At 39.8% G+C, this 13,457-nt stretch overlaps 1 protein-coding gene across 2 annotated transcripts in view; it reads right to left on the bottom strand.

The window, feature by feature from the left end:
* Positions 1–9,436: 9,436 nt before the first annotated feature.
* RSRC1 (arginine and serine rich coiled-coil 1) overlaps positions 9,437–13,457 on the bottom strand; it is a 342,233-nt gene continuing 338,212 nt past the window's right edge. The window contains exons 9-10 of one of the 2 annotated variants that reach the window (XM_070406915.1): positions 10,885–11,037; positions 9,437–9,948 (exon numbers count right to left, since the gene is read on the bottom strand). In XM_070406915.1, coding sequence (XP_070263016.1) covers positions 9,856–9,948; positions 10,885–11,037 — 246 coding nt within the window. In that variant the 3' untranslated portion in view covers positions 9,437–9,855. The remainder of the gene's footprint in view (positions 9,949–10,884; positions 11,038–13,457) is intronic. The other variant, XM_070406914.1, reaches the window with a different exon arrangement.

Genomic DNA, 13,457 nt, shown 5'->3' on the forward strand with positions numbered 1-13,457 from the left:
GATTGGCTGCCTTCTGCATGCCCCACACTGGGGATTGAGCCAGAAACCGGGACATGTGCCCTGAACAGAAATCGAACCATGACCTCCTGGTTCATAGGTCAATGTTCAACTACCTTTTAAGAAGCAGAGTCTTCTTAAAAGGGAGCACACCCTTCATGCTGCCTGGAAGGCAGGCATGTGGAAGGTGAGCGTGAGGGCTTCAGCCTCAGCAGCCGCACTGCCCCAAAGGGGTGGAAGCCACCTACTGAGAATGGTGGAACAGGAGCCTGGGTTCCGGATTTATGAACCCACCAGACCTGTCATTAAAGGACTTTTTCTTGAGAGAGAAATAAACATTTTTCTTATTTAAGCCACTGATCATTGCTGCTGCTTTTGTCACTGTTTAGGAAAAACTAATTGGTGTACTTAGTTAATCCCAATTGATACACTGCCCTGGAAGATAATTTTTTTTTTTTTTTTTTTTTAAATATATTTTATTGATTTTTTACAGAGAGGAAGGGAGAGAGATAGAGAGTTAGGAACATCGATGAGAGAGAAACATCGATCAGCTGCCTCCTGCACATCTCCCACTGGGGATGTGCCCGCAACTCAGGTACATGCCCTTGACCGGAATCGAACCTGGGACCTTTCAGTCCGCAGGCCGACGCTCTATCCACTGAGCCAAACCGGTTTTGGCATGGAAGATAATTTTATCAGTGGCTGTCCTAGCAGTAAACAGATTACATACTCCAAAGGTTAATGAAGGCATTACATACAGGGCTGTGAGCAGGGCCAGGGGAACCAATCAGAGCTAGGAGCTACAGGAAACTGCCTCCAGATCTGAGGGGCAGAAGGAGGAGCTGCTACTACAACATGGTGAGAGCTGTGTTCCTGGGAGAGGGGCTGGCCTACCAGAGTTGTGGCCTTGGGAAAGCAGCCACAAGGGACATGTGGCCCTGCGGGGGTACAGATACCCATTTCTCTCCTTCTTCTTTTGCTTTCCCACCAGCGCCTCTTATCAGCTGAACCTAACCAGAAGCAGAGGGCAAGGAAAAGGGGGTGAGGCCAACTTATAGGTCAGACTTCTGGAACACTGCAGAGAAAAATAAAGAGTGAAGAATGATTCTGAAGGGATGATGGAGAGAACTAGCTACATACAATATGCTCTAATCATAAAACGACTTTTTAGTTTTTAAGTAATTTGAAGAGATTAGTAAAATTTTTTTAAATTAAGGTATTACAAATGTGTCCTTATCCCCCCATTGCCCCCCCTTCCCCGTTTATGCCCTTACCCCACCCTGGTGTCTGTGTCCATTCGTTATGCTTATATGCATGCATACAAGTCCTTTGGTTGATCTCTCCTTCTTTTCCCCACCCTCCCCTACCTTCCATCTGAGGTTTGAGCATCTGATCGATGCTTCTCTGTCTCTGGATCTGTTGCATGAAATCACCTATTTGAAAGTTTACTTATGGTTGCTGCTATTGACTAGTTTATGTGCGAAAGGTACATATCCTGTAGCCCAGCACTGCCACTTTTAGGAATCTACTCAGCCATGAAAAAGAATAAAGCACCATTTGGAAAATTATCCAAGGCATATATTTAGGGAAAGAGTTAACGGCAGACCAATGTGTTCTCATGGTCTGAATAGGGAGCCACGTGTCACTATCTACAGAGATGTGGTTGTTTAAACAGGGAAAGGCTGGGAAGGACAGTGTCACCAGGCAAGAAGGACAAAGCAGCTACAGAATAGGAGGGGCAGGCATTTCTTCATGTTTACAAACTGGTTGCATATGAGAAATGTAACTTTCCCTCTGTGCTTTTAGTATTTTCCAATGAAAACATTAAACCCAAATCACAAAAACATGGAAACCATCATGTAAAAAGCTGAATTCTTGATGTAACTTTTATTTTGTGTATTCTTTTATCAGGTTGCATGTATTTATTTGAGGTTAGCAAATGAGCAGATTTAATAAGTTATACACGACCATTTGCTGTCATGTTTAAATTATATAATTTTGAGAAAATATATAAATGAATATTGAAAACAGGTTGAAGTAATGAGCAGAAAGAGCATTAGTTTAGTAAAGTGGTGGTCATTTATATTTAATTTAAAAATTGCATATCTGAACTGGAATCCAATATTAAACCCCCCTCACTGATATTTAAATTATATTGCCTTTTTTCACTCTAAAAGTAACAATACATTTCAAATCTATGCTGCCTTTGTTAGTAAAAGAACAGATTTTTGTCATAGGTTGTGGGAATTGTAACACAGGTTTTTCAAAAAATAAGAGAAAAAGCACAATATTTATATTTTTTAAAGCACAATATTTTTATAACTCTTTCCAAGTGTTCTAAGGTCTCTGTAAATGCCTTTCAAAAGGATTTAGAAATTAATGAACAATGTCTCTTGGGAATTATAATGCACAGTTATTATAGCAAGATAAAAATCCTTAGAAAGTGTAAGCCTGAGTTAAGGACCTCAAATAGAAATCAAGTCTCTGGTATTTTCTAGGCTGTGGTGAATGCTAACCTATTTACCAATCACTTGTCACCTTCTCTTATTAATTATAAAGAAGGTGAGTTAAAAGTCTCTGAGCACCTTTGCTGAAAACAGCCCACATGATCTTTGAAATGCAAGTACAGTGGAGCCTTGACTTACTAGTGTCCCGACTAACGAGTTTTTTGAGATACCAGCTGTCTCTCGGCTGATTTTTTGCATTGAGTTGATAGAGTAATTTGAGTTAACGAGCTCCTTAAGAAGCTCGGTCTCGGAATGAATTAAACTCGTAAGTCAAGGCCCCACTGTATGGTTGTTGGAGAACAACTGTTAACATTAAAATGGTTTTCTCATTGAAGGTTCAAGTGTTTTTGATTCAACAACTATTAAGTAACATATGACTTTGGATGCCAATTATGCTGTATGGTAGGGTATAACATTTTTTATTTTTTTATCTTATTTTTTAAAAATATATTTTATTGATTTTTTACAGAGAGGAAGGGAGAGGGACAGAGAGTTAGAAGCATCGATGAGAGAGAAACATCAATCAGCTGCCTCCTGCACATCTCCTACTAAGGATGTGCCCGCAACCCAGGTACATGCCCTTGACCGGAATTGAACCTGGGACCTTTCAGTCCGCAGGTCGACGCTCTATCCACTGAGCCAAACTGGTTTCGGCGGGTATAACATTTTTTAAAAATGAAATATTTCAATATGGAGAAAATTATATTTATGAGAGATTATAATTTTGGATGTTGTTCTATTTTTACTTCATACACAGCTATTTGAAAAAAAATTTTTTTTCAAACTATTAATAAATAAGTTCTCATGAGTTATCTTCTCCAGGTCAATTAGACTTACTATAGTAGAAAGAGGAAAGAGAGAAGCCACATTGAGGCTAAATTATCCAGTTACAGAATTGCTTTAAAAAATCTACTCAATCTTTAATATAGTCATTCAATCTATTGTGCTGGCATTTGGAAAACATTTATCTCAAATATTTATGTTTTAAATTCTATTTTATGTTTATGACATAATTTTCGAGGAACATGCACAGGTAGATAGACTGTAGTTATGGATTTTGAAAACACGGGATTTTAGCTATTCAAAGATTACAGAGGGAGCCTGCAGTATACTAGGTTTTTTACTCTGTGGGATTTAAACCTGAGGACCATGTTGCAAGATACAAATACGAGAGGGTCAATTCAGTTCATCATTCTGAGAACTGCAGCAGGATCATTTTGCCATTCCTTTTCGAGACCTAAAAATAAAATGGGACACTGTTGAGTTTAAAGTGTTGTCTTATAGTATTGGTAGCCTTTATTCCTTGAAAACTGACCTGTAGCTTACATGGAGAGCAACCACAGGAGACAGTAGGGGGACCCTGAATGACCACATCCACATCATTTGAAGTTTTATTTATACAATAAAAAAATTAAACCAGAAAGAAAGTTTGGGCAAGGATAGAATAAGTAAGATTCTTGCTTACAGTCTAGCCTCCTGTTAGTCCCTATGTACTCTGTACCCTTCCAAAGGCCTCTGTCAGCTCCGAGACATTTGGAGATATAAATCAGAAAAACCAAACTAATCCTATCTAATAAAAGACAAAAAGGGTAATTGACCGTACCTTCGCTACGCTTCCCATAGGCTAACCAGCGCCATATGCAAATTAACGCCATCAAAGATGACGGCTAATTTGCATACCGCAGGCAGGGCTCAGCGCCAGACACCATCCGGGCCCCGTGTGCGGCCCTGGGAGGCCAGGCTTAGGCGGTGCGATCGGGTCACCTAAGCCCCGCCCCAGCCGGGACCCCCGTGTGCCGCCTAAGCTCCGACCCCAGCCGGGACCCCACTGTGCCGCCTAAGCCCCACTGCCAGCTGGGACCCCATGGCGATCCCAGAGCAGGCAAGTGCGGAGGGCGGGCGGCCCCCAGGTGGGCCTGCTCTGGGATCACCATGGCAGAGCAGGAAAGTTCCCCACAGGCAGCACCCAGCAGGGCCTGCCCCCGGTCTCTGCAGAGATCTGGTGATCCTTGAGCAGGAAAGTGCAACCTGCAGGCAGCACCCCACCCTGGCCTCAGCTCAAGGGAGAGAAAAACACGCAGTGGAGGCCAGGAGCTTGAGAGATCAACACAGAGGGGCGCCTGCTCCAAGCCTCCACGGTGTGGCTGAGGGCAGGCCCCAAGCAGACACACACACACACACACACACACACAGCGCCTGCTCCGAGCCTCTGCTGCCAGACTGTGGCCGTCAGTAGGACATCCACCGAGGGCTCCTGGACTGTGAGAGGGGCAGGCTGGGCTGAGGGGACCCCACCCCCCAGTGCACGAATTTCGTGCACCGGGCCTCTAGTCCTATATGATAAAAGCCTAATATGCTAAGTGTCCAGTCGACTGGTCATCTGCTCAACCAATCAAAGCATAATATGCTAATGATATGCTAAGCCCACTCAACCGCTCACTATGACATGTACTGACCACCAGGGGGCAGACACTCTGACTGGTAGGTTAGCTTATTGCTGCTGGGGTCTGGCCGATTGGAACTGAGTGACATGGGCCAGACATGCCCTGGAGCCCTCCCGTGGTCCCTCTCTGGTTGGCCAACCTCCTGCATCTCTCACACAGCCTCGATCCTGCACCAGTGGGATCCCTCGGCCTGGCCTGTGCCCTCTTGCAATCCAGACCCCTCAGGGGATGTTGGAGAGCCGGTTTTGGTTGGATCCCACAGGCCAGGCCGTGGGACCCCCCGCCCCCTCCCATGCACGAATTTGTGCACCAGGCCTCTAGTTGGGTTATAAACCTCATCTATTTATTTATCTTATATACATGTATACATATTTACATATATTTATTGTGGTAAAATACACATATAAGTTACCATCTTAACCATTTTTAAGTGTATAGTTCAGGGTTTTAAATACATTTACATTGTTGTGCAACCATCGCCACCATCCATTCCCTTAACTGTTTTCATCTTTTAAAACTGAAACTTTATACTCATTAAACAATAATTCACCTTTTTCTCCATTATACTTTCACCATAATATTTTCTTTGTTTATGATTTTGACTACTTACTCTAAGAACCTTATATAAGTAGAATCATAAAGTATCTGTCTTTTTGTAATTGGATTATTTCACTTGGCATAATGTAATTATTTTAGGTATACCCAAACACCTATTTATTTTTGCACTGGCTCCAAATAACTTGAGTAATTTAAATAACCAGACTGTAAATTAGACTGCCCATTTGACATGAACAAATACACTCTTCTTTCATAAAAAAACAAACATGTATTGAAAGCTTTCTTTGGTGTCAGGCATGAATTAGTTTCTGGGGATATAATAATAGCAAAAATAACTTAGAAATATATTATAACAGAACACTTTCGATTTAGAAGCACCCCCCTCCCCCCACACCAAACAGAGCTGAATATATTGATCAATGTCCATCCCTGTGATAAAAGATGAAGATGATTTGAGAATTCTGTGTTCTTTCTTACCTCCACTTTTATTCCTGTTCTGCTGTCAGGACTCAGATCAAGATGATTTGTTTTTCCGTTATTCCATAAGGAAGTTCTAAAGGATGGCATTCAAACATTTACTAAGTAATTCAAGCATGGTATCAATTGAGTAATGGCCAAGGGCTGATTTAAAATCTCTTCTGAAATAATACAAGGAATTTAAGGGGTGGGAAAAGGGGGAAAGGAGTAACATGGGTGTAAGAATTCTAGATTAATTCATCCATAGTTTAGTGACCCAAAATTTTCCATGTCTTGTTTCATTTCTAGCTTTTTTTCCCTATCTTATTTGCTCACTGAAAGATTTTTCACTTGTTGCCCAAACCAAAGGAAATTTGTGGAAGGATCTAACCACAGGCAAGTGAACTGTGTCTTTTACTCCAAACTGATGCTTTCTGTAACATACAGTAGAAAGACAAAGAGTATCAGGGACCACACAGTGGTCCACATGGCCAGGCAAGGCCTTATTGGCAGATGTAATTCATTCTTAGAGGTAGTGAAAGTTTCCTTTCAGGTGCTATTGCACATCTCGGCTCATGTCATCTTGGCTGACAAGCAGAGGTGGGTGATGCAAGACTGCTGATGCTAGGGGCCAAATGAAGAGTAAGCTTATTCAGCCAATTCTCCACCAAGAGGAAGGAATGGCCAGAGAATGCCAGAGAGTGACCAGGCATCTAAAATGATGCCTGGATTTTTAATGATTGAGAGGGAAGGGCCACTTGGGTCTTTCACAAAAGGGACTCTTCCCTGGGTTAGAGCTGCAGCAGTTCCCAGCCTTCTAGAGCAGCTATCAGAAGGAAGGAAGGGGATGGATGTGAGTTCTTGTGGCTTCAGGAGCTTTCTTATCCTTTCAGATCTTCGCTCAGTTGTGAATTCTTCTATTAAGCCCTCCTTAATTCTATAACTTGGAGTAATTTCTCTCTTCTTTGCAACCACGTCCTCTCCTCTGCTACTAAATATTGTATCTCTTATGCCATATACATGCTGGGCTTCACAACTAAGCCTTTGTATACTCAACTGCCCTTACTGTGCCTGGCCCAAGCTAGGTATTTAAAAACAGGTTTAAAAAGTGGGTAAATCTGACCAAAGAAGACCTACGATTCCTTAAGTCAGTTAGGTCACTAACAGTGCAGTAAGTAGGGTTTCCTGTGGTCTTGGCAGGGAGGGAAATGTGGGAAAACTGGGGAGAGCTGGAATGGGGTCTATTGGCCATAGTAGTTCAAATACAAACAGAGGGAGTACACTACATTGAAATTAGGATGTAGCTTTTTAAATTATTATCCGTGCAACTATTTGCTCATTTCATTAAGATGGCTACCATGCGAAAATGTTACATTGGCATAAATAGTAAACTTTTCCTATGAATGGCTTTCTTTTAGGTAATTTTACTGAAAATAAATCACAGTAGGCAAGTCCACTATTGGTATCCTCATTTCACAGGCTCGGATGCCTGAAGTGTGTCCTGTCCTTATATCCTTATGTATCTTATTCTCTTAATTAGGGAGTGCCAGGAAAGTTCTCTTATTCATTTTCCCTAAGAATGTACTCACCTCAGAAATGAAAATCCAACTTGTATTATTAGTACTCATCATTTTACACAAAATCAACATTTCAAAAAACACTTTGAGGTCTCATGTAGGTCCAAATTGTTATCATTATTCAAGTGACATGAAAGGTACTATTCTGTTTTAGACTTATTATGTTAGGATACTAAAGAAGGCCTGAGCTTGGTGATGTGTTTGATGGTGTTCTATGAGTCTTTTTCATTAAATTTGATTTGGCATGTGTGGTAATATTGTAGTCTTCAATAGGAACACAGATAAGCGCAGTTAATACATTAAAATTAATCATACTGAAAATCAGCAAGAAGGGCGAATAGTCATTGAGTTCCTGCAGGGACTAAAGTTTAATTAATTAAAAAGATAACCGATTCTTTATTTCTATAAAAAAATGTACCTTTAAAATACAAATCTATTGCAGTTCAAGTTTTTGTATTTGAGCTACTTACCACAGAGGAACACTGGAGTTACATATAATTAGAGTGGATCATAATATTTTCACTATTTTATAGACGAGGAATGTCAGTCATACTGCGAAAAAAACACCTAGTTCAGGTTCTTTGGAGAATCACTGATAGGCCCAATGACAACCCACATTCTTGCCTGGACCACTACAGTATACTTTTCAGAAGGGTGAAAATACTTTTACAACTTACAAGTTATGCAAAGAATAAAATTAAAAAATATTTCAGAAACTGTAATCTTTTCTTAAAGTCACTAAAAATGTATATATCTAGATTAAAAACCATACAAACCTGAGTTCATACTGGGCACTAACAGCTAAAGAAAAAGAACACTAGCATTTATTTAGAATGTGAAAACATGTTTGTATAAAAACACGTATTTATCATCAGTCTCTTTTCCATACCTTTTGCAATTAAACGTAAGCTCTTTATAGCTTTTGTCTTTTTTTTTTTGGTTAATCCTCACCATAGGATATTTTTTCCATTGCTTTTCAGAGAGAGTGGACGGAGGGGAGAGAGAGAGAAAGGGCATGGGGGTGGGGGGAGAGAGGGAGAGAGAGAGAGAGAGAGAGAGAGAGAGAGACAGAGACAGAGACATTGATGTGAGAGACACATCAACTGGTTGCCTTCTACATGTGCCTTGAACCAGGGAGGGGGCAGGGAGCGAACCCACAACCCAGGTACATGGCCTTGACCGGTAATTGAACCCAAGATCCCCCAGTGCATGGGCCATCGCTCTACCCACTGAGAAATACCGGCCAGGGCTTTATATTTTTTATTTTTAACAAGGATTAAATTTTAGTGGTTTCAGAAAAAAAAAATCATCAGATGTCCTATAAATTGGTAATTTTATCCCCCAAACTGTTCATGCTTATATTGTATTCTGAGGTACAGTCTTCATAGAGACTAAATTAGAGTGAGAGCAAACAACAGAACAAAATAGGGGAGGGAAATATTGATGTCAGCTGTTGAAAACTAAAGGCAAGGACTAAAAGCCCTTATCTCTGGCATGTTCAGTATGGAATGCATAGTTGATTTTCATTCAGCCACTAGAGAAAGGTATTCTACAGTGACAGAGCCTTCTCAGCATTACAACTAGTTGGCTTCCTCTACAGAGAACAGCAGATGGCTAAGTAAGACTGAAGCGAGAGCTCTTACCTGTTTCCTTGGAAATGACTTCCCTGTCATGGACATTTTTCCAAGTGGTTAGGTCTAGCATGAGCATGTGATTTCTAAAAGAACGAGTGGGATCTGCTAACATGTTTAAAAGGAACTTAGTAAAAGCTGATCTCTAAACAATAAGACATCAATTTATTTAATCTTTAAGAATTTTTTTCAATAAATATGTTATTCTTTAAAGTACTAACATGATCATTCTGCTTAGATTGTTAAGAATCCTTTTTATTGTTCCTAAAATTTCCCAGTAAGGTGAAATAAAAGATTCAAAGACATGGAAGATAAAATTTCATATTTATAGCATATAGTTTGATTCTCATATATGCATGATCAAATAGTGTCTTTAAATGACAGTTTGATATTTTAAAAATTGTACTTAGAAATGATACTGTGTGCCATTTACTTTAACATTGATATTTTTAGGATTAGCTTTATTAACAGCAGGGATTTTCATGCATTCCTCAATTTTACACTAGTTTTAATATTCACAGTGTTTAAGTTCAAGTCAACAAATATTCAAGCCCACATGAGAAATGAATTAAATGAGATTACCTTTTTATATAATTGGGTCAATTCTTTATAAGAGTAAAAAGTTAAAATGGGATATAAAAACCTAAATTTCCAATGTTCCTGTTAATTCAACCATATGTATTAATTAGGCCACAGGACTGCCCATTAGCCTTTCTTGTCGAAGAGCAATTAATCTCTTGAACCACTTCTCCTCAGCATCAGCTTTCTCAATAAATAACTGAAATAAAAAGAAAAAAGAAAAAATGTTATTGTGTACTAATCACTGGGGTTTGACCTTACATGATGCAAAGCACCTTTATGAAATATATCTTTTAGCACAAGATTTGAATACTGTTTAACTCTATGACTTCTTAACTGAAGATCATCTATTTGGAATTAATAATGATCAGATAGTTTTGGATTAAAAGGACTAATATCAACATCATTTGGTTAACAATTTTATACCTTACGAGTGGGGCTGGCGCCAGCAGTAGGTGTGAGCGCCAGGTGGGACCGCAGCATGCAGGAGCAAAGAATTTTTAGTAACCACCAGAGGTTTGCCCTGATGACAGTGACTGGTGCCCCACCTTGGTCTGGTGCCCCTGCTCACCTGCTCCACCATCCTGCCACGGCCAACACCTGTCATTTTCCGCGCACACCCCCTGGTGGTCAGCACATGTTATAGCGACTGGTTGTTCAGTTGTTCCACCGTTCAGACTATTTGCATATTAGCCTTTTATTATATAGGATTTTGTGAAGTTCATTTCCTACAATCTTTCTGAGAGACCGAGTGAAATGACAGCATTTCACAGAAGACAGCAAAGTATGTCCATGACAAGTTCATAGTCAATGAACCATCTAAGCTGAGCCTGAATCAGATCTTTTAGTGCCAGATTAAAAACACAACAAAACTCCTCTTTTTGTCTATTTTTCTTAGTCATATAAATACTTCTTCTAGAAGTCAGGCAACATGAGTTGGACATACCATAGTCAAATACATGTAACAGCTCCAAGGGCTGGGGTGTGGGGGGTCAGTTGCCTACTTTTAGCAAATTGGAACATATGAATCCATCTCCTTCAATGGTCATCTTGTTGCCAGCACAAAAGGGCAACAGTCTGAATTCATTTCAGTCAACTAGACTTCAACTGACAGTCTTAGGTTTAAGGATCTTACGTTCGGATGAGCCAGAGAATTGTCATCTTGGTACTTGATAGCAGTAGGGATGCTGCTCGCATCTATTTCTTTTTCATTACTGGGTAGATCAGCAGCTACTGACACTGGTCCTGATGCTGCAGGTACATGCTTCACTTCACTGGCTTCCACCGACTGACATAAAACACGTATTATTAATTGCATCACAATATACAATTACAATTCTGCTTTTATAGTATTTCTGATTTTGAATAATAATTGCTCAATAGTCTCTTTTGAGATGAAAGTCATCATGAAGAAGCCCTAGGTTATTAAAAAAAATAATTATTCCCCAAACAAGCAAACAAATACAATAACATTGGGAAAATGCTTATCATTTCTTATGATCAGCATAATTTTAAGAAATTGGTACTTGGAGTCCATACTATTAAAAAAATATATTTCATATATGTAAATTCTATTACAAAACAAGGTTGCAACAAATCTCCAGCCTTTAGTTGGCCTCTTTAAGTATAAAAAGCAAAGTCATAGGTTATTTATTTATTTAAAATAACAGTCTTACTGAGATATAATTCACATATTGAAAATCATATAGCTTTTAGCATACCCAGAGAGTTTTGTAACCATCACCACAAGCAACTTTAAAACATTTCATCATCCTTTCCAAAACTCCATACCCATTAAAAGTCACTACTCTCCATTTCTTCCCAACCCTTGGCAACCACTAATCTGTCTGTCTTTATGGATTTGTCTATTCTGGACATTTCATATATAAGAAATCATACAATATGTGTTTTTTAGTGACTGGTTTCTTTCATTTAGCATAATGTTTTCAAGGCTCATCCATGTTATTCACATATCAGTACTTCATTCAGTTTTATTGCTGAATAATATAGGCACTGTGTTAAGGGCTGGGGACAAAAAGACTAATAAATCATCGTTCCTGCCAGGAAGGAGGCAGCAGTTTGGTGCTAACTCGGGATGGTTCCAATATTTCCTCCCCTAAGAAAGGAGAAAGCCAGGGAAGCAGTTATTAGCAGCAAGGTTTCAGGGATAATATGAAATGGGTTAGATGAGAAGTTGAAATTAAAAATTAAAATAAAAAATGAAGACAATTGGGAGATTAATTCAACTTCTTAGCTCCCTTTCTATACCTACTGGTTCTACACCTATTGTTTTTTCAATTTCCATTTTCTTTTTGACCTGTCTACTTCTGAACACTCACTTCTTTAAATGAAGGGCAAAACAGATTTCACTGAGAAAATCATATAGAAAAAAAATGAAATAGGCATGAATGAGTTAATCCTTTCTTAGAATAACTTATTTTAGAATTAAAAATCCATCTATTTAACCAGTATTTATTAAGTACTACTAACTGCTAAGCACTGAGTACACAAAGAGAATAAAATAGTTATGTTCCCTGTCCCAATTGGAGATTACATTTTCCTAATGGGACTGACAGATTACTAACAAATAATCCTATCTAATAAAGAGGGAATATGAATGGCGGTGCCCATAGCCACAAGATGGCAGTGCCCAGTCCTCTCAGCCCCGCCAGGTGAGCAGCCGGCAGGCGGTGCAGCTGGACCCGCCCCCAGGAGTCCTCCAGACCTTTCAGTCCCTCCGGGGGGCGAGCCGGCAAGTGGGCCCTGCAGAGAGCAGACAGCAGGGTCTGCTTGTGGGTCACCACAGCGACCAGGCGAGCTGGCAAGTGGGCACTGCAGAGAACAGACAGCAGGGCCTGCTTGCCCGTCGCTGCGGCGTTGAGCAGGCAGGCCCTGCAGAGAGCAGAGAACCATGCGGAGCAGGCCTAAGCCGTCAGTAGGACATCCCCTGAGGGCTCCCAGATTGGAGAAGGTGCAGGTTGGGCTGAGGGAACCCCGTCCCCATGCACAAATTTCATGCACAGGGTCTCTAGTACATAATAATACATATATAAACACAAATTGTAACAAGCGACATAAGAAATATTTAAAGAAATATTTGTTAAATTTGAATTGGAAGTTCTATTCTTATATTTTGGAGCCAATACTCCCCCCCCCCCCCCCCCCCCAGGTCTCAAATATTTCTATGACTCCAACATACTGGGTCTAGAAGACTCGCAATCCTTATTTAGAAGATATTATACTGACTCTTTATAAAATTGAAGACATAGATTAAACCCAATATTCTGCAAGGAGAAAAATGGGAGTATCCTAATCCAGTGAGGTCCAGGACATCACTGTTTGGTAGTCTATGTTGCTGTGCAGAGACTAGAAGAGCATGCCATTCTGCATATCTCGGCCGTTCTTTGATAGGGCTTAGTTAGGAGACTAGCTGTCTGTGTGCAACTGCCTTGAAAAATTGTGGCGTGCTGTTATTCTAGTTGCCAAAAGTATGGCAGAGATAATATTTTATTATAAAAACTAAGTAACCTAATTCTATTTTTTATCTTCACTGTACATATTTTTTTGAGAAGTTCTTATGCAAATATAAGTGAAGTTTTCAGAGGTTTGAATCAGAACATGGAAGTTATTATATAATAATACATAATTCAAAATGTGTGAAAACAATCATTAATTGCTTCTTTATTTAAGTGAAGAAAATAAAATTTG

Source organism: Myotis yumanensis, unplaced genomic scaffold (genome assembly GCF_028538775.1).
Source record: "Myotis yumanensis isolate MYYU_CA2020_CCGP unplaced genomic scaffold, mMyoYum1.0.hap1 SCAF_2, whole genome shotgun sequence".
Lineage (NCBI taxonomy): Eukaryota > Metazoa > Chordata > Mammalia > Chiroptera > Vespertilionidae > Myotis > Myotis yumanensis.